At 38.1% G+C, this 22,342-nt stretch overlaps 1 protein-coding gene across 2 annotated transcripts in view; it reads right to left on the bottom strand.

Annotated features, from left to right (window-relative positions):
* Msr1 (macrophage scavenger receptor 1) overlaps positions 1 to 22,342 on the bottom strand; it is a 73,617-nt gene that overhangs the window by 21,085 nt on the left and 30,190 nt on the right. For both annotated transcript variants that reach the window (XM_021170308.3, XM_029480987.2), the window contains exon 8: positions 14,604 to 14,657. In XM_021170308.3, coding sequence (XP_021025967.2) covers positions 14,604 to 14,657 — 54 coding nt within the window. The remainder of the gene's footprint in view (positions 1 to 14,603; positions 14,658 to 22,342) is intronic.

Below are 22,342 nucleotides of genomic sequence, written 5' to 3'. Positions count from 1 at the left end.
CAGGTAAAACTTCCTGGGCAACAGTTCTTGTTATTTCATGAAATGGCATACTATTAAGGAACATTACTGAAATTTAAAGTTACAAAATCAGTACAGAGCAAATGCAAGGGAAATTATTCTTGTAAGTTTTAACACCAACGTTACTACTACTCAGAGAGGTGGTAGAGAAAATGACCCTGCTGGCACTTCAGGTTTTGACTCTAATGTCCAGAACTGTGAATAAGACAAATCAGCTTATTCTGCCAGTGCAAGACCATCTTGTTTTTCTTTTCCCCTTTCACTTAGGTTTTGTGTTCATGTATCCATAAATAAGAGATAAAATAAGTATGTTCATTCAGTGCACAGAAACTTGACAAAGCAGGATTTTCTTTAGATTTAAATGGGAAATAAAGGTTGGTTAACGAGACCTGCTAGGTTATGATTTGACATATAGAAAATGTTCAAAAAGATCATCTTTTTAGCTTGCCATAGCAGGGCATGCCTGTAATCCCAGGACTTACGAAGCCAAGATAAGAGGATCACAATTTTGAGGCCAAACTGAGATATGTAGTGAGACTAATGCCATAAACAAACAAACAAATTTCTTATTTAAGGGTTTAAAATGATGGCTAATATTGTCAATTTGACAGAAAGTAGAATTACTTGGGAGACTAACCTTTGGGAATGTCTGTCTGGGGGACTCCAGAGTACATTAAATAAGGTAAGAAGATCAACCATAACTGTGGGAGGCACCTCCACTGGTTCTGGGTTTCCAGGAATGAATACAAAGGAGAAAAGAAGCTGAGAACCAATATGTTTCTCCCTGTGCTTCCTAACCATAGAGAAAACATGGCCAGATATCTCATGCTCAAAACTCCTTAACTTCCATGCTATTGTATAAGACACCTTCAAACTGTGGATCAAAGCAAGCCCTTCTATAACGTGCATTTGTCAGAACAATGAGAAAGCTAGTAGACAGTGCAACTCAGTGTCACAGCATTTACCTAACTGTACAAGGGCTCAGGTTTGCTGCCACCTGAAAACAAAATGTCTGATTTTAAATTTTCCAAATATTCACTAAGGATATATTAGATTCCTCAGTAGATATTAATAACCATGATTCAATGGTTGACTTCTTGTGATCCGAACACCCATGTTCTTTGGATACACAGGTTGTATTCCCGTAGGTGACAGTGTGCTTATCAGAAATGGAGGGGTCAGGGATCATTGTGGAAGAAGAGGTGTGTAAAAAGTGCATGGTGGTAGATGATCTCTTCTCCCACAATGATCCCTCCATTTCTGCATGCAAGTCACAGAAGTTGTAACAGCATGCACAATACTGGTTCATGCTCAAGCCCCGCCTAATCATGCCACAAAGAGAAAGAATTTGGTGAGATGCCCCGTTCTAAGCCAAGAAGTTGCAGACAATTGACAGCTGCTGAGAGAGAGAAAGTCAATTTCTCCTGGTAAGTTGACCATGCTCCAGTGGTCACATTCACAAATATGTGGGTAACACAAATTGGTCTTGATTTATTTATTGAGACACAAAGTTGGGCTGGGTATGGAAGCAGGAGTCGATCTGGAAAAAGTTGAGAGGAAAATAAATATGATCCAAAGACATCATAAGAAAATCTCAAAGAACTACTAAAATAATTTTAAAATTAATATTAAAAAAATAAATGTTAATATCACATGAGAGAGTTTCACTTAGATGGCACTTTATAAAAGAACATTTGACTATTTTACTAGAGTCTAATGAGTCATGCTGTAAGCCATATGGGGTTTTATGAAAATATTGTGCATAGAAAACTGAAAATTGTGTTTAGTCACACTTGACACTATTCCAGGGGAAGTGAAACTTCCGACTCCCACAAAATATCACTAGGAGATAGAGCCATTTTGCTGCACAATTCACATTAGAGACATTTAAACAGCTTTGCAATATTTCTGGAATTCACATATTTTACTCTGAAGTGTATTGTTTAGGGCATGAGGATTTGTGGGAGGAATAAGAGTGCCCTAGGCAATGATTAAGGGTAATTAGCTTAAGGTCTAATGCAAGTGTGCATAGATATCTTGGACATGTCCTGTGTAGTCGAGCTGTTTTTTCTAGGGAACTGATCTTAAGACTCAGTTCCTAACAGTTTCATGCTTCCAGACAATAAAGGTTGAGGAAACCAAATAATAGGTTGTGAGCCTACACTTATAAGGTGTTTTAATGTGAATAAATATGTGATACTGTGTTCTTATAAAGCAGAATTCCTCATTGTAGCACAGAAGGCAGTGGCTCATAACTAGGGATGGGGTGTTGGGAAATCCTCCATTGCTCACAGGTTAGGAAAGGAGGTGACGTGGCATTCTGGGTTTCCTTTCTCTCTCCAAACCCCTGTTCATACTGTATAAATTTTAAATTTGTTAGCACAAATCCTGGATAGAATTATATTGACTTTCCCCTCTTCTGATTGTACCTGGTGGAGTTCAGGCTCTGATAGTCAGTGGGAAGAGGAATTGAACAGGACAAGCTAATAAGTATGTATCAGTTGCTGATTCAAATCTCTATTTACAAGACATAACAATAATATTATTAAGGCTATATTTATTGTGTTATGAGAATGCTGTATGGTTTGATTAACAATTCAGGGCATCCCTGGAAGTGATATCCAAAAACACAACTGTCATAATTTGGTAGCATTTGTTTAGTTTACTGAGAGTTGCTCCTGCTCAGGTATACTGGACCCTGTTTGCTAGCTCATAACTAGTGCTACTGTGGAAAAAGCACACTCTGAAATTTAAAAAAAGAAGACACAGTAAGTGCAAAGAGGCTTCAAAGCATCTAGAGAAACTGTAAAGTGTGAAAACTGAGTCAGTTACTGAAATAAAGGTAGACTATTAGCAGGTAGCTCTTCGCAAGGTGCACGTAAGTAACTCTCATTAGTGATAATGGAAGTCTTTTTTTTTTTCACTGTTTTTTTTTATTACATATTTTCCTCAATTACATTTCCAATGCTATCCCCAAAGTCCCCCATACCGCCCCCCACTTCCCTACCCTCCCATTCCCATTCTTTTGGCCCTGGCATTCCCCTATATTGGGGCATATAAAGTTTGCAAGTCCAATGGGCCTCTCTTTCCAGTGATGGCCGACTAGGCCATCTTTTGATACATATGCAGCTAGAGACAAGAGCTCCGGGGTACTGGTTAGTTCATCATGTTGTTCCAACTATAGGGTTGCAGATCCCTTTAGCTCCTTGGATACTTTCTCTAGCTTCTCCATTGGGAGCCCTGTGATCCATCCAATAGCTGAATGTGAGCATCCACTCCTGTGTTTGCTAGGCCCCTGCATAGTCTCACAAGAGACAGCTATCTTTGGGTCCTTTCAGCAAAATCTTGCTAGTGTATGCAATGGTGTCAGCGTTTAGAAGCTGATTATGGGATGGATCCCTGGATACGGCAGTCTCTAGATAGTCCATCCTTTCATCACAGCTCCGAACTTTGTCTCTGTAACTCCTTCCCTGGGTGTTTTGTTCCCAATTCTAAGAAGGGGCACAGTGTCCACATTTTGGTCTTCATTCTTCTAGTGTTTCATGCGTTTAGCAAATTGTATCTTATATCTTGGGTATCCTAAGTTTTGGGCTAATATCCACTTATCAGTGAATACATATTGTGTGAGTTCCTTTGTGATTGTGTTACCTCACTCAAGATGATGCCCTCCAGGTCCATCCATTTGGCTAGGAATTTCATAAATTCATTCTTTTTAATAGCTGAGTAGTACTCCATTGTGTAAATGTACCATAATTTCTGTATCCATTCCTCTGTTGAGGGACATCTGGGTTCTTTCCAGCTTCTGGCTATTATAAATAGGGCTGCTATGAACATAGTGGAGCATGTGTCCTTCTTACCGGTTGGGACATCTTCTGGATATATGCCCAGAAGAGGTATTGCTGGATCCTCCGGTAGTACTATGTCCAATTTTCTGAGGAACCACCAGACTGATTTCCAGAGTGGTTGTACAAGCTTGCAATCCCACCAACAATGGAGGAGTGTTCCTCTTTCTCCACATCCCCGCCAGCATCTGCTGTCACCTGAATTTTTGATCTTAGCCATTCTGACTGGTGTGAGGTGGAATCTCAGGGTTGTTTTGATTTGCATTTCCCTGATGATTAAGGATGTTGAACATTTTTTCAGGTGCTTCTCTGCCATTTGGTATTCTTCAGGTGAGAATTCTTTGTTCAATTCTGAGCCCCATTTTTTAATGGGGTTATTTGACTTTCTGGAGTCCACCTTCTTGAGTTCCTTATATATATTGGATATTAGACCCTTATCTGATTTAGGATAGGTAAAGATCCTTTCCCAATCTGTTGGTGGTTTTTTTGTCTTATTGATGGTGTCTTTTGCCTTGCAGAAGCTTTGCAGTTTCATGAGGTCCCACTTGTCAATTCTCGATCTTACAGCACAAGCCATTGCTGTTCTATTCAAGAATTTTTCCCCTGTGCCCATATCTTCAAGGCTTTTCCCCACTTTCTCCTCTATAAGTTTCAGTGTCTCTGGTTTTATGTGAAGTTCCTTGATCCACTTAGACTTGACCTTAGTACAAGGAGATAGGAATGGATCGATTCGCATTCTTCTACATGATAACAACCAGTTGTGCCAGCACCATTTGTTGAAAATGCTGTCTTTCTTCCACTGGATGTTTTTAGCTCCCTTGTCGAAGATCAAGTGACCGTAGGTGTGTGGGTTCATTTCTGGGTCTTCAATTCTATTCCATTGGTCTATTTGTCTGTCACTCTACCAGTACCATGCAGTTTTTATCACAATTGCTCTGTAGTAAAGCTTTAGGTCTGGCATGGTGATTCCACCAGAGGTTCTTTTATCCTTGAGAAGAGTTTTTGCTATCCTAGGTTTTTTGTTATTCCAGATGAATTTGCAGATTGCACTTTCTAATTCGTTGAAGAATTGAGTTGGAATTTTGATGGGGATTGCATTGAATCTGTAGATTGCTTTTGGCAAGATAGCCATTTTTAAAATGTTGATTCTGCCAATCCATGAGCATGGAAGATCTTTCCATCTTCTGAGATCTTCTAGAATTTCTTTCTTCAGAGACTTGAAGTTCTTATTATACAGATCTTTCACTTCCTTAGTTAGAGTCACGCCAAGATATTTTATGTTATTTGTGACTATTGAGAAGGGTGTTGTTTCCCTAATTTCTTTCTCAGCCTGTTTATTCTTTGTGTAGAGAAAGGCCATTGATTTGTTTGAGTTAATTTTATATCCAGCTACTTCACCGAAGCTGTTTATCAGGTTTAGGAGTTCTCTGGTGGAATTTTTAGGGTCACTTATATATACTATCATATCATCTGCAAAAAGTGATATTTTGACTTCATCTTTTCCAATTTGTATCCCTTTGATCTCCTTTTGTTGTCGAATTGCTCTGGCTAGGACTTCAAGTACAATGTTGAATAGGTATGGAGAAAGTGGACAGCCTTGTCTCGTCCCTGATTTTAGAGGGATTGCTTCAAGCTTCTCACCATTTACTTTGATGTTGGCTACTGGTTTGCTGTAGATTGCTTTTATCATGTTTAGGTATGGGCCTTGAATTCCTGATCTTTCCAAGACTTTTATCATGAATGGGTGTTGGATCTTGTCAAATGCTTTTTCCGCATCTAACGAGATGACCATGTGGTTTTTGTCTTTGAGTTTGTTTATATAGTGGATTACGTTGATGGATTTCCGTATATTGAACCATCCCTGCATCCCTGGGATGAAACCTACTTGGTCAGGATGGATGATTGTTTTGATGTGTTCTTGGATTCGGTTAGCAAGAACTTTATTGAGGATTTTTGCATCAATATTCATAAGGGATATTGGTCTGAAGTTTTCTATCTTTGTTGGGTCTTTTTGTGGTTTAGGTATCAGAGTAATTGTGGCTTCATAGAATGAGTTGGGTAGAGTACCTTCTGTTTCTATTTTGTGGAATAGTTTGTGAAGAACTGGGATTAGATCTTCTTTGAAGGTCTGATAGAACTCTGCACTAAACCCATCTGGTCCTGGGCTTTTTTTGGTTGGGAGACTATTAATGACTGCTTCTATTTCTTTGGGGGATATAGGGTTGTTTAGATCATTAACCTGATCTTGATTCAACTTTGGTACCTGGTATCTGTCTAGGAACTTCTCCATTTCATCCAGGTTCTCCAGTTTTGTTGAGTATAGCCTTTGGTAGAAGGATCTGATGGTGTTTTGGATGTCTTCAGGATCTGTTGTTATGTCTCCTTTTTCATTTCTGATTTTGTTAATTAGAATACTTTCCCTGTGCCCTCTAGAAGTCTGGCTAAGGGTTTATCTATCTTGTTGATTTTCTCAAAGAACCAGCTCCTTGATTGGTTGATTCTTTGAATAGTTCTTCTTGTTTCCACTTGATTGATTTCGCCCCTGAGTTTGATTATTTCCTGCCGTCTACTCCTCTTGGGTGAATTTGCTTCCTTTTGTTCTAGTGCTTTTAGGTGTGTTGTCAAGCTGCTAATGTGTGCTCTTTCTAGTTTCTTTTTGGAGGCACTCAGAGCTATGAGTTTTCCTCTTAGAAATGCTTTCATTGCGTCCCATAAGTTTGGGTATGTTGTGGCTTCATTTTCATTGAACTCTAAAAAGTCCTTGATTTCTTTCTTTATTCCTTCCTTGACCAAGGTATCATTGAGAAGAGTGTTGTTCAGTTTCCATGTGAATGTTGGCTTTCTATTATTTATTTTGTTATTGATGATCAGCCTTAGTCCATGGTGATCTGATAGGATGCATGGGACAATTTCAATGTTTTTGTATCTGTTGAGTCCTGTTTTGTGCCCAATTACGTGGTCAATTTTGGAGAAGGTACCATGAGGTGCTGAGAAGAAGGTGTATCCTTTTGTTTTAGGGTAAAATGTTCTGTAGATATCTGCCAGATCCATTTGATCCATAACTTCTGTTAGTTTCACTGTGTCCCTGTTTAGTTTCTGTTTCCATGATCTGTCCATTGGTGAAAGTGGTGTGTTGAAGTCTCCCACTATTATTGTATGAGGTGCAATGTGTGCTTTGAGATTTACTAAAGTTTCTCTAATGAATGAGGCTGCCTTTGTATTTGGAGCATAGATATTCAGGATTGATAGTTCCTTTTGGAGGATTTTACCTTTGATGAGTATGAAGTGCCCCTCCCTGTCTTTTTTGATGACTTTGGGTTGGAAGTCAATCTTATCTGATATTAGAATGGCTACTCCAGCTTGTTTCTTCAGACCATTTGCTTGGAAAATTGTTTTCCAGCCTTTCATTCTGAGGTAGTGTCTATCTTTTCCTCTGAGATGAGTTTCTTATAAGCAGCAAAATGTTGGGTCTTGTTTGTGTAGCCAGTTTGTTAGTCTATGTCTTTTTATTGGGGAGTTGAGTCCATTGATATTAAGAGATATTAAGGAAAAGTAATTGTTGTTTCCTGTTATTTTTGTTGTTAAAGTTGGCATTCTGTTCTTGTGGCTGTCTTCTTTTCGGTTTGTTGAGGGATTACCATCTTGTTGTTTCTAGGGCGTGGTTCCTGTCCTTGTATTGGTTTTTTTCTGTTATTATCCTTTGAAGGGCTGGATTCGTGGAGAGATAATGTGTGAATTTGGTTTTGTCGTGGAATACTTTGGTTTCTCCATCTATGTTAATTGAGAGTTTGGCTGGGTATAGTAGCCTGGGCTAGAATTTGTGTTCTTTTAGTGTCTGTATAACATCTGTCCAGGATCTTCTGGCTTTCATAGTCTCTGGTGAAAAATCTGGTGTAATTCTGATAGGCTTGCCTTTATATGTTACTTGGCCTTTTTCTCTTACTGCTTTTAGTATTCTATCTTTATTTAGTGCATTTGTTGTTCTGATTATTATGTGTCGGGAGGTATTTCTTTTCTGGTCCAGCCTATTTGGAGTTCTGTAGGCTTCTTGTATGTTCATGGGCATCTCTTTCTTTAGATTTGGGAAGTTTTCTTCTATAATTTCGTTGAAGATGTTTGCTGGTCCTTTGAGTTGAAAATCTTCATTCTCATCCACTCCTATTATCCGTAGGTTTGGTCTTCTCATTGTGTCTTGTATTTCCTGGATGTTTTGAGTTAGGATCTTTTTGCATTTTCCATTTTCCTTGATTGTTGTGCCGATGTTCTGTATGGAATCTTCTGCACCTGAGATTCTCTCTTCCATCTCTTGTATTCTGTTGCTGATGCTTGCATGTATGGTTCCAGATTTCTTTCCTAGGGTTTCTATCTCCAGTGTTGCCTCATTTTGGGTTTTCTTTATTGTGTCTACTTCCCTTTTTAGGTCTAGTATGGTTTTGTTCATTTCCATCATCTGATTGGATGTGTTTTCCTGTTTCTCTTTAAGGACTTCTACCAGTTTGGTTGTGTTTTCCTGTTTTTCTTTAAGGACTTGTAACTCTTTAGCCATGTTCTCCTGTAGTTCTTTAAAGTCCTTCTTGATGTCCTCTACCATCATCATGAGATATGCTTTTAAATCCAGGTCTAGTTTTTCAGGTGTGTTGGGGTGCCCTGGACTGGGCGAAGTGGGATTGCTGGGTCCTGATGATGGTGAGTGGTCTTGGTTTCTGTTAGTAAGATTCTTATCTTTAACTCTCGCCATCTGGTAATCTCTGGAGTTGTTATAGTTGTCTCTGTTCAGAGGTTGTTCTTCTGGTGATTCTGAGTATCCTCTGTCAGCAGACCTGGGAGACAGGCTCTCTCCTCTGAGTTTCAGTGGTTAGAGCACTCCCTGCTGACAAGCTTTCCTCTTAAAGGGAAGGTGTACAGATATCTGGCGTTTGGACCTCCTCCTGGCCGAAGAAGAAGGCGGAAAACAGGACCTTTCCCAGATGCTGTGTTGCTTAGGCAGGTCACAGAAGCTGTAGGCTTCTGTGGTGCACACTCTCAGCTGTGCAGACTAAGTTCCTAAGTTCAGTGGAGTCCTGGATCCAAGATGTGCACCCTGCTCCTGAGGCAGAGGGCTCCTGTGCAGGGCAGGTCACTGTCCTCCGGCTGGGAGGGTGCCGGAAGTCTGCGGCCCCAAAAGGGTGCTGCTTCAGCAGCTCTGTGGCTCCTGCCTGTCCCAGAAGCCGTCTGCCCCCGTGGTCCCCACTCTGACCTGTACAGACTAAGCTCGGCGGAGTCCCGGAGCCAAGATGGCGCTCCCTGCAGGGCAGGTCACTGTCCTCCGACTGGGAGGGTGCAGGATGTCTGCGGCCCCAAAAGGGTGCTGCCTCAGCGGCTCTGTGGCTCCCGCCTGTCCCAGAAGCTGTCTGCCTCTGTGGTCCTCACTCTAACCTGTACAGACCAAGTTCGGCGGAGTCCCTGAGCCAAGATGGCGCTCTCTGCAGGGCAGGTCACTGTCCTCCGGCTGCGATAATGGAAGTCTTGAGAGCACTTCCAGGAAGACGATGTGTCTGAGTAATAGACTCGAGGTGGGGAATGCGGGCAATGTACACAGTAGTTACACTGGTGGAAACATAAACACAGATGACTAAGTAGTATACTTCAGGAATTCTGGACCTAATCTATACATTTTTGTCTCCTCGAGATCTTCAAATTATAAGGCTTATTCTGGAAAAATAGAACTGCTAATTACAAGTCTACTCTCTCTCTCCACCTCCATATTCAATATTTTTAGGGTTTATATGCATAGAATACTTCAGTGATTTGGAAGCATTTCACGGAGTCCTGAGAATTTGGAAACTGAGAAGCATAGCTTTGAGTTTGTGCTGTTTTTCTTTATAAGCAGTTAACTTTAGATTCCAGTTCATTAAATGTTGATAGTAATAGCATTTACCCCACTGGCTTTCCGAGCATTAGATTTAAAAATGCACAAAAAGCACCTGGTTTGCAGCAAGTATTCTCTGAATATCCATTAGTATAATTAGCTACTGATGGGGGGAGGGTTTAACTTTAATCAACTGAATGTTTTAAGAAAGACCAGAAGTTTATTTAAGATCGAGTTGAGTTTTCAGTATAAATCAAAGCAAATACATTTTATTTTCATATCATTGTATGAGGTTCAAAAGAAGACGCCCAAAATTCACATCCTGTCTCTCTTCTTGATCACGAGCAAAGCATGCTGACACACCACGGATAAGCAACAGGGCTCTTCAATGGTGCTTCTCAGTATTTACTTACACGGTTCCCTTGCTTGATTGAAACACCCTTTCTAGTTAGCATGGCAACAGAACATAGCATTTTCACTTTTCATTATACCCTATAAAAGATGGGATAATTGATGCTTCTGAACAGGGCATTCAGCATCTATTTTTATCTAAAGTGAAAAACAGAGCCTTCTTCACTAATTTGGAAAGTTCAGGTTAATATTCCACACTTAACCGTATACGTGTAGTTTTGGATGTAAAATGACTTAACTGAATTCCTAGAATTTGTGTACCAGCACAGCTGGGATTGGGGTCATTCTGTATGAAGCCAAAATTTTCCACAGCAATGCATCTGGCACAAGAAAAGAGTCATACACACTCCACAGCATAGGCCAATTAAGCCACCGGTTCAAATCCAGGTTTCTCTAGATGATTTCACAGAAAAACTAGTCCATTAATACTACAGACTCCCAAAATCATTGGCTAATTCCATCTTTCTTTTCCTCAGGGACATATTTCATCAGATCTTGGAGTCACAAAGTCAGAGACAAAACCTTGTACCAGTAACAATGCAAATTTGTTGTTGTTCTTCTTAGAACATGCTCGACAGAAATGGGCTCAGGTTCTGTCCTGCATAGCCCAAGCTTGTTTTATTATTTTGACATTTTGTTCTGTCCACATATTTGGCCTCTGGTTTAGCTGCTTCTCTTCCTTATACCTTACAATCTTCTACTTTGCTGAGACAAACTCACTGACTTATGTTCTGGGCACACATGTATTGCTCCATATAACATAGAAATCTTGTCTTATTTTACATTTCTTTTTTTTTTTATTCAAGACATACATTTGGCTCTTGGCATTTTAATTTTCTTTCAGTCCTGATATGATTAGAGATTTACCATGTCTGCATAAAATTTACAATGAACAACTGTTCTGTTAAAAAAAAAGACTGCTATGAACTATTCTTAAGACTTTAAAGGCCTTCATGGTTTTACAGACATCTTCACACATTTTTTGGTCCCCACAACAACCCTGTGAGGTAGGAATTGACATGATCATTAACGGAGCATAAAATAGGAAAAGTGAGATATACACAGGCATACAATTAGTAATCTGCTACTATCTTAATACTGCAGACCTTAAGGTTTAGTGTTAAAGTACAAAGGAAAGTCCTGAAAAACATGTTCTGTTTACTCACAAAGAGGCATCAACATGGAAACAACATGGTGTATTATATCTTTATTGTTCCTGCATTTTGTTTTCTTTCGTTCTCTTGTTCTGTATTTTCTCCCTTATTATAACTTGTACAAAATATCTCCATTTCTACTGCAATATTTAGTTTCCAGTATATATATATATATATATATATATATATATATATATATTTAAAATATAAAAGGCAAACAAATGTGAAGAGCTTTCTAGAATAAAAATAAGCATTGCTTTTTCTTTATGATCAAAATGTTTTTGCTTAAAATTAATAAGCAATTATTGAAGTAAAGTTTGGTTCTTATTCAAATGTAAAATTATTATAAAGGTACAACTTTATATTTCTCTTTCATATATAGATTTCAACATAGTATATAATTATATGTGATACACACACACACACACACACTTCAATTTTGGGAATAAGAAGGTAGCAAAGTGAAACAAGCAATAAAAATAAAGCTATTTTTAATATACTAGAGTACTAAAGTTATTTATCTCCTTTCAATATTTGTATAGCCCTATTCTTTTCCTGGGACAGTGTTCTCTGGTTTGTTTATAACTGATGTATTTTATCTCCTAGAGGTAATTAGTCTTATGAAGTTAGAAAAAACCGTATTTATTATAGCTGTTAAGTCTTTCTCCAATTGGCACACAATGACCTTATGTTAAATGAATTAGTGGATGAATGGATGGACAGACCGCTGTTTCCATCTCTATTTGTATTTGAGGAAAATATCTTACATTTCAAGAACCGGTACTTAATCAATCAATACCAATTAAGTTTTTCTTAGCATTTAATAGGATTCTGCACAGTTAGGTGAGGGGAACAGCAGAAGGTCTGAAGAAGGCAGGAGCATGCCTCTACTCAACAGGTAGAGCATCTAGGTAAAAGGTGCCATGGGATGGGGGTCATTGTAGCAGAGGGTATGCCATAAGGTACTTATGTCAATGGAGGCCCCAACAGCACCCAGAGTTAGAAGAGGAAGTTATGGAGAAGCCAGGCATGGCATGACACAGGAACCAATGTCATTTGAAGGAGTTGCAAAAGGATCCCAGAAGTCACTTGTGTTGATGACTTGTCCAGAGGTGAAAGGTCTTTTAAGGAGATGATAGTAGAGTGCTCTGCCCAGCCCAGCTGATCTTAAAAGGGTCTTGCCCCAATATGATCAGGGAGTTATACTGATCCTGACAAGCGTATGAAAGAGGAAATCATGGTTATTTTACTATATTTAAATCATGCCAAAAGTATAAAAAAATGTACATTGAATTCATTCCATACAAAGTTTAAAGATTATAATTAAAATGTAAAGAATTGGACAATTCTATACAGAATAAGTGGTAGCTCCATTTTTGAGGCACTTGCCAGACTTCATTGTAAAATGCATATGACATCTGAACAATTGATTCTACTTCTAGTAAATTCTCTATTTAATAGTATTCTCATAAAATGGTACAGGGAAATGTAGAATGTAGCACTGCTTATTAAAGGCAAATATAAGTATAAAGCAAGCAGAAATTATTGACCCTTCAAAAATAGGAAAATAAACAACCACTTTGTGACAATTGTGGCTTCTCTCTAATTTAGGATGTCTACTGACTGAGAGAAAAAGGCCAAAGCACATGAGATTACATATAAACACAGAAAGCCAGGACCTATTATGTTAGATGTATAGGCATATTATTATTTCTTCCTTTGGAGTAGTTTAAAATTGCCTTTACATTGTCTTTGGGGACACATGCAAAAGAACCAAGAGGCTGTATATGCTCATACACAAAAATAGCTCTTACTGCTTTTTCAAAGGAAGTATTCAGTCCAAAACAGCTGTGCGAATTTTTAATTTAAATTTCTAGCCATAGCTGAAAAATTATTTAAAAAACATTTGGTAACTGGGAAACAGAAAGCAGTATCGCTTTTCAATATAGAGACTAAAGTAGAGAAGCTCCTTACATGCCAAACTCAACTAAAGCCTAAAGAAAGCCCCGGGGAAAGGAGATGCGATCAAAACACTTTTATATAAAGTATGAGAAAATAGAAATAGAAACAAAGGTACACAGAAACTTAACGACCGGGGGCTAAGAGGTCAACTGAATCTAAATGGGATGGAAGAGAAAGGAGATAAAGGTGGTTAACAAGCATCCAACCCAAAACTGGCCACTTGATAAAATATATGGGCAAAGGAATGTGTTTATGTTGCCTTAATATGCTAAGAGCAGTGGGGGAAAGTACTAAAGTTCTGAGAAATCCACCACTGCAATATGTTGTTCAGCTTCAAAAATCGCCATGGTGATGTTAGACTCCAATGGCTCATCACAATGATAACCTTATACTGGCTAATTGTGCCATCTCTATGTGGTATTGATTTTTTTTTTTTTTTTAGATAACCAAGACATGCTGATTCTATATTTAAAAAATTGATCACAACAGCAAAGTTGTTTTTTTTTTTTTTTAATGAGGACTTTACCATGGTCTGTCTAACTGAATGATCAGAGCATAGCTGTTGTTCACCCCACACATGCTCATAACATGTATTTCACAGGTAGCCTCTCCTGGGAAGACAGAAGAGGTGCTCTTTGATTTGAAGAATCTAAGTGTGTTGTGTGTGTGTGTATGTGTGTGTATGTGTGTGTTTGTGTGTGTGTGTACTACATTCTCTTCAAAATTATTACATTAAAGTATATTCATCCTATACACATAAAAATTACTGATGGCCTAGAGATATCAGCGGATATTTAATATTTAGTGCCCAATGCCCTGGTTTTGTGCAATTCAATAAGCAGCCTGCATTCCATAAGGAAACTCCCTGATGTGAAAGCTATTCCTCTGAAGGTTGGAAAGTGTGTAATATGACATTTTCAAGGTTTTAGAAAAAAAAAAACAAAACGAAACAAAAGCCATAGCTGCCAGAGAATAACTAGGTTAAGGTCTTCAGGTTTTCCTAATATCTATATATGAGTTTCTGTTAAGCATACTTAGTGTGTAAGAGGCCTGTGATTGTTTCTATTCAGGGGCTTGATTTCCTTCCAGTGGATAGAAATTGATGTGGAAAATCAAACTATTTTCTATGTGATTTTAGAAAATAGTGTTCATCGAAAAAAGAGTAAAAAATAAAAAAACCAAGTGGGTAATGAGTTTGAAAGAGTTATATAATCTAATCTATTTGTTTTATTTTAATTAGCATGTTTTATTTGGAGAAATCTGTGGCTTCTACAGAAGCTCTGTGAATCAGTTTCAAGCCTATGCCACTAATATCACAATCTTACATTATTACAAAAACTGACAGGAAAAAAGGAGTCATCAACTTACTTGATATGCCTACACTGCCCTTTTCTCCCTTTTGTCCTTTAAGTCCAGGAGATCCTTAGGAGAAAAAAAAATAGCAAAAGATAAATTAGTCCAACTCAAAATGATGTTATCTTTCTTTCTATCTTCATTCTTTTACATTTAGGGATGCTGGAGACTGTACCCAAGGCCTGTGTTTACTAAGCACATATTGCATCACTGAGCTATAGTTTCGAACTCCACAAAACTTGATTTAAATGGCAATAGGGCATGGCAAAATAAGATAAAAATTTATAGCAACTTAGAGTTAGTGAAATATAATCAATCATGCCATAATGCTAATAAAGATGATCCTTTTTGAAAGCCCAGTGTGAGTTTGGTATTATACCATCTAAAGTTATTTAGGAGTGTGTGAAAGAGACAACACTGGAGTGTAGTATGACTTTTGCATATTCATTGTCATTTTTCTCTTTTTCTCTCTTTCTTCGCCTCCATGATCCCAGCATCCTCCAATCTATCCGAAGTCTTGTATTTTTCCCACTATAATTTTATTTTTGGTATCATTATTTATTTCTTGGTAACAGACCATTCTAAAGATTGGACTATAAAGTTTAGGGGTTTGTGGAATTCTGATAACTCTGTTTGTGAATGTCCACTGGTTCCTCAAACCTCTAGTCTAGACTCATTTACATGGGCGTAAAGCCCAAGTGTTATATGAAGATCAGTGACTCAAACTTACTTATAAGTCAATGTAGAAATATTGACAGTTCAGCTTTGTGAGTGGTTTGCCACTTTATCCTAAGTTCCACTTTAAATGATGGTATTCAGGAGATAATTATCCAGTACCAACATGAGATGTCCATTGTGTAAACTCTATTTCATGAGAGTGGTTTTGTCTGATTATTAACTCGTCTTCCAAGAGGTATGAGATTCCTATCTTACAGGTACATTTTAACATCAATACAGGACTGGCTTCAGTGCTATTTGATTCAAAGTCAAAATCATTATTAATGTTTTGGATTCCCCTTTAACTTTCCATCTGACTACATCAGAAGTGGCTTAAGAATCTGAGTATGGAAAATTATCAATGATTTCTAAAGTATTATCTTCAGTTATTCTGCTCTACTACATGCAGATGTTAGGACAGATCATGGCCCTTAAACCTTTTAAAGCTGAAGTTTATGCTTCCATGAATTCTTCCCTCTAATGCACAGTTGCTTTGAAAATTACTCACAATATCAATTAACATATTTTTCTTAAGAGATAGCAGTTTATGCAACTTATCCTACTATCCTCTCAGTTTATCATCTCTGACACCTTTGCTAGACTCTGATCTCTATCCTCAATAAATTAGAGAAAAGAACTTTTACAACTTGAATTTTCTTTTATGAGACTTTTTTAAAGAGTTTCATGCAATGTATTTTGATCATATTTACTTCCATTCCCCAACTCCTCTTAGATCCACCCTCACCACACATTTTCGTGTCCATTTTTAAAAACCTATAAAGTCCCATTTATATTGCCCAATTATTCTTGGATATGGGCCCTGAAGTGGACCCATTTTGATATACCAAGGGTATATCAAAGAAATCTGCTACTCCTTTCCCAAAAGTTAGCAATTGTCAACAGTGATTTAGCTACTAATGATGAGACTTTGGACCCATCTACCTTAATGCTCAGATTTTTGCTGTCTTTAGCTGGTATAGATAACCTCTTTAATACCACAATTATTTTACGGTTGATTTTAGGGTTTTAATATGAATTATTTCATTCATTTTGTACTTTCATGTTTTGTCTTTATCTCTGGTTGGAATATTTGTATGTCCCTCTTAAAGATTTTTGGTCCCTAACTCACCAAACTTTTAAAAAAATGTAATCTTTATAAAATAGATTGAGACTTGAACCACTTAAACTGTATAAATTACACCAATTGAAATGGTTTGGGATTTTATTTTAAATTAAGTTAGCATTAGTTAAAGCTAAATATTACATATCTGATGCCTATGAGGGCAAATGCTAATTTTCAAGTTTCTATTGAAGTTTTTTAATATCCTTAAATGTGCTCTTTATTTCTGAGTAAATAATTTCAAGTGCCATTAAATTGGCAAAATAATTAAGTAACACAAAAAAGAACCCAATGTTTTAATTTTTTAAGAGTACTCCATAATGAAGACTATAACCAAATTTTCACACTGTTCAAAAAAGAAAGGATTAAGAATCTAAAAATATAAAGGGGGGAGGGTTAAAGCCATATGTGGTTCATCAATTTTATTCTTCACAAAGATTCAGCCACAATATAAAACTCAGTTTCAAAAGTTCAGCTTAAACTTTATGCTCAGGGATAGAGAAAGCAATGCACAAATGCTAGCTGTGTTTGCACAATGATGTCTCCACCAGTGTGTTACAAAGAGGAGAACACCAGCCCTGAGGAAACCCTGGGATGTCCTAACCACTGTGGCCTATTCGCCAGACTCCTGCCAACTATGGCTGTATTTCCTGTCTCAATATTTTGCCTTTTTCAAAAGTGCATGCAATTCAAATCTTTGAGTTAATAGTACTCTCAGATCAGTTTCTTTCCATTGGCATTGTGCTTTTAAGATTTCTCTGTATCATTGTGTGGCCTGATTATATATTTCTCTTTGTCACTATGATTCTGTTTTCTGCCTTCTTCATAGTTTATTTATCAATCCAAATGCTACAAGTTGGTAGAGGTTGAATGGAGGGTGTGTGGTGATTGGTGCATCAAAGGGTATTTTTAGGATTGAGAGACTATTCTGTAACACTGATAGGGATATATATAGGAACACAAAGTGTACTAGAACCCTAATGTACTCAATGGATTTTGTCAATAATGTTGCCACTTTGGCTTAATATTTGTGTCAAATGATCCCTCAAGACAAGGTGTTATAGTTGTGCATTTGATGAGAGGTGTATGGGAACTGTATGCTGTCTTTGACATGTTCCTATAAACCTAGAAGTATCTAAGAATAATATCCATTAAAACTACCTTAACAATATGGACTGTATTCTCTTAGTATTATTTTCATTTGAAAATGGAAAACATAAGCTATTCTCTACTAAAGCTACAATATGAAGAACACTATCTAATATCTATTCATGTAATCAGTGGTAATAACAATCATCTATGTAAAGGTTGAAATGATTTGAGTGTTGATTATTATACACTAATGAGAGAAACCCATGTATTTTGTTATTTTTTTTTTAACTGAGACATACCAAAATTTGGTCAGTTACTTTTAAAAGGGTATTTACATGGCTACTTTTTCCTGTTTTATTTTTATTTTTATTTTTAATTTTTAATATTTTTTATTACATATTTTCCTCAATTACATTTCCAATGCTATCCCAAAAGTCCCCCATAGCGCCCCCCACTTCCCTACCCACCCATTCCCATTCTTTTGGCCCTGGCATTCCCCTATATTGGGGCATATAAAGTTTGCAAGTCCAATGGGCCTCTCTTTCCAGTGATGGCCGACTAGGCCATCTTTCGATACATATGCAGCTAGAGACAAGAGCTCCAGGGTTCTGGTTAGTACATCATGTTGTTCCAACAATAGGGTTGCAGATCCCTTTAGCTCCTTGGGTACTTTCTCTAGCTTCTCCATTGGGAGCCCTGTGATACATCCAATAGCTGACTGTGAACATCCACTCCTGTGTTTGCTAGGCCCCAGCATCGACTCACAAGAGACAGCTATATTTGGGTCCTTTCAGCAAAATCTTGCTAGTGTATGCAAAGGTGTCAGTGTTTAGAAGCTGATTATGGGATGGATCCCTGGATACGGCAGTCTCTAAATGGTCCATCCTTTCATCACAGCTCCGAACTTTGTCTCTGTAACTCCTTCCCTGGGTGTTTTGTTCCCAATTCTAAGAAGGGGCACAGTGTCCACACTTTGGTCTTCATTCTTCTTGAGTTTCATGCGTTTAGCAAATTGTATCTTATATCTTGGGTATCCTAAGTTTTGGGCTAATATCCACTTATCAGTGAATACATATGGTGTGAGTTCTTTTGTGATTGTGTTACTTCACTCAAGATGATGCCCTCCAGGTCCATTCATTTGGCTAGGAATTTCATAAATTCATTCTTTTTAATAGCTGAGTAGTAATCCATTGTGTAAATGTACCATAATTTCTGTATCCATTCCGCTGTTGAGAGGCATCTGGGTTCTTTCCAGCTTCTGGCTATTATAAATAGGGCTGCTATGAACATAGTGGAGCATGTGTCCTTTTTACCGGTTGGGACATCTTCTGGATATATGCCCAGGAGAGGTATTGCTGGATCCTCCAGTAGTACTATGTCCAATTTTCTGAGGAACCGCCAGACTGATTTCCAGAGTGGTTGTACAAGCTTGCAATCCCACCAACAATGGAGGAGTGTTCCTCTTTCTCCACATCCTTGCCAGCATCTGCTGTCACCTGAATTTTTGATCTTAGCCATTCTGACTGGTGTGAGGTGGAATCTCAGGGTTGTTTTGATTTGCATTTCCCTGATGATTAAGGATGTTGAACATTTTTTCAGGTGCTTCTCTGCCATTCAGTATTCCTCAGGTGAGAATTCTTTGTTCAGTTCTGAGCCCCATTTTTAATGGGGTTATTTGACTTTCTGGAGTCCACCTTCTTGAGTTCTTTATATATATTGGATATTAGTCCCTTATCTGATTTAGGATAGGTGAAGATCCTTTCCCAATCTGTTGGTGGTTTTTTTGTCTTATTGATGGTGTCTTTAGCCTTGCAGAAGCTTTGCAGTTTCATGAGGTCCCACTTGTCAATTCTCGATCTTACAGAACAAGCCATTACTGTTCTATTCAAGAATTTTCCCCCTGTGCTCATATATTCAAGGCTTTTCCCCACTTTCTCCTCTATAAGTTTCAGTGTCTCTGGTTTTATGTGAAGTTCCTTGATCCACTTAGACTTGACCATAGTACAAGGAGATAGGAATTGATCGATTCGCATTCTTCTACATGTTAACAACCAGTTGTGCCAGTACCATTTGTTGAAAATGCTGTCTTTCTTCCACTGGATGTTTTTAGCTCCCTTGTCGAAGATCAAGTGACCGTAGTTGTGTGGGTTCATTTCTGGGTCTTCAATTCTATTCCATTGGTCTATTTGTCTGTCACTATACCAGTACCATGCAGTTTTTATCACAATTGCTCTGTAGTAAAGCTTTAGGTCCGGCATGGTGATTCCACCAGAGGTTCTTTTATCCTTGAGAAGAGTTTTTGCTATCCTAGGTTTTTTTGTTATTCCAGATGAATTTGCAGATTGCACTTTCTAATTCGTTGAAGAATTGATTTGGAATTTTGATGGGGATTGCATTGAATCTGTAGATTGCTTTTGGCAAGATAGCCATTTTTACAATGTTGATCCTGCCAATCCATGAGCATGGGAGATCTTTCCATCTTCTGTGATCTTCTATAATTTCTTTCTTCAGAGACTTGAAGTTTTTATTATACAGATCTTTCACTTCCTTAGTTAGAGGCACGCCAAGATATTTTACATTATTTGTGACTATTGAGAAGGGTGTTGTTTCCCTAATTTCTTTCTCAGCCTGTTTATTCTTTGTGTAGAGAAAGGCCATTGATTTGTTTGAGTTAATTTTATATCCAGCTACTTCACCGAAGCTGTTTATCAGGCTTAGGAGTTCTCTGGTGGAATTTTTAGGGTCACTTATATATACTATCATATCATCTGCAAAAAGTGATATTTTGACTTCATCTTTTCCAATTTGTATCCCTTTGATCTCCTTTTGTTGTCGAATTGCTCTGGCTAGGACTTCAAGTACAATGTTGAATAGGTATGGAGAAAGTGGACAGCCTTGTCTCGTCCCTGATTTTAGAGGGATTGCTTCAAGCTTCTCACCATTTACTTTGATGTTGGCTACTGGTTTGCTGTAGATTGCTTTTATCATGTTTAGGTATGGGCCTTGAATTCCTGATCTTTCCAAGACTTTTATCATGAATGGGTGTTGGATCTTGTCAAATGCTTTTTCCGCATCTAAAGAGATGACCATGTGGTTTTTGTCTTTGAGTTTGTTTATATACTGGATTACGTTGATGGATTTCAGTATATTGAACCATCCCTGCATCCCTGGGATGAAACCTACTTGGTCAGGATGGATGATTGTTTTGATGTGTTCTTGGATTCGGTTAGCAAGAACTTTATTGAGGATTTTTGCATCAATATTCATAAGGGATATTGGTCTGAAGTTTTCTATCTTTGTTGGGTCTTTTTGTGGTTTAGGTATCAGAGTAATTGTGGCTTCATAGAATGAGTTGGGTAGAGTACCTTCTGTTTCTATTTTGTGGAATAGTTTGTGAAGAACTGGGATTAGATCTTCTTTGAAGGTCTGATAGAACTCTGCACTAAACCCATCTGGTCCTGGGCTTTTTTTAGTTGGGAGACTATTAATGACTGCTTCTATTTCTTTGGGGGATATAGGGCTGTTTAGATCATTAACCTGATCTTGATTCAACTTTGGTACCTGGTATCTGTCTAGGAACTTCTCCATTTCATCCAGGTTCTCCAGTTTTGTTGAGTATAGCCTTTGGTAGAAGGATCTGATGGTGTTTTGGATGTCTTCAGGATCTGTTGTTATGTCTCCTTTTTCATTTCTGATTTTGTTAATTAGGATGCTTTCCCTGTGCCCTCTAGTGAGTCTGGCTAAGGGTTTATCTATCTTGTTGATTTTCTCAAAGAACCAGCTCCTTGATTGGTTGATTCTTTGAATAGTTCTTCTTGTTTCCACTTGGTTGATTTCGCCCCTGAGTTTGATTATTTCCTGCCGTCTACTCCTCTTGGGTGAATTTGCTTCCTTTTGTTCTAGTGCTTTTAGGTATGTTGTCAAGCTGCTAATGTGTGCTCTCTCTAGTTTCCTTTTGGAGGCACTCAGAGCTATGAGTTTTCCTCTTAGAAATGCTTTCATTGCGTCCCATAAGTTTGGGTATGTTGTGGCTTCATTTTCATTGAATTCTAAAAAGTCCTTAATTTCTTTCTTTATTCCTTCCTTGACCAAGGTATCATTGAGAAGAGTGTTGTTCAGTTTCCACATGAATGTTGGCTTTCTATTATTCATTTTGTTATTGAAGATCAGCCTTAGTCCATGGTGATCTGATAGGATGCATGGGACAATTTCAATATTTTTGTATCTGTTGAGGCCTGTTTTGTGACCAATTATGTGGTCAATTTTGGAGAAGGTACCATGAGGTGCTGAGAAGAAGGTATATCCTGTTTTTCTTTAAGGATTTTTAACTCTTTAGCAGTGTTCTCCTGCAATTCTTTAAGGGATTTTTGTGCTTCCTCTTTAATGTCTTCTACCTGTTTAGCAGTGTTCTCCTGTATTTCTTTAAGTGTGTTATTAAAGTCCTTCTTGAAGTCCTCTACCATCATCAGGAGATATGCTTTTAGATCCGTGTCTAGCTTTTCCGGTGTGTTGGGGTGCCCTAGACTGGGCGAAGTGGGAGTGCTGGGTTGTGATTATGGTGAGCGGTCTTGGTTTCTGTTAGTAAGATTATTACGTTTACCTTTCGCCATCTGGTAATCTCTGGGGTTAGTTGTTGTCGTTGTCACTGTTTTAAAGATTGGAGTAGAAGCTGTGTTCCACTCACCAGCAGTCTCAAAATCCTGTGGCGGGGGTCGTGGGTAGCTGGCGGGTGTCAGCCGACCCTGTGCTCTAGCTACCCTGGTGCTGGTCTGGCCGGAAGAGGCCTGTGGCCCTACTCAGGCTGGTTTTCTGCTTCCCTAACTAA

This window comes from Mus caroli, unplaced genomic scaffold (assembly GCF_978045245.1).
Source record: "Mus caroli unplaced genomic scaffold, Mus_caroli_1 scaffold_10, whole genome shotgun sequence".
Taxonomy (NCBI): Eukaryota; Metazoa; Chordata; class Mammalia; order Rodentia; family Muridae; genus Mus; species Mus caroli.
Note: the sequence above shows the minus strand (reverse complement) of the source record. Positions and strands in the feature narration are given on the sequence as shown.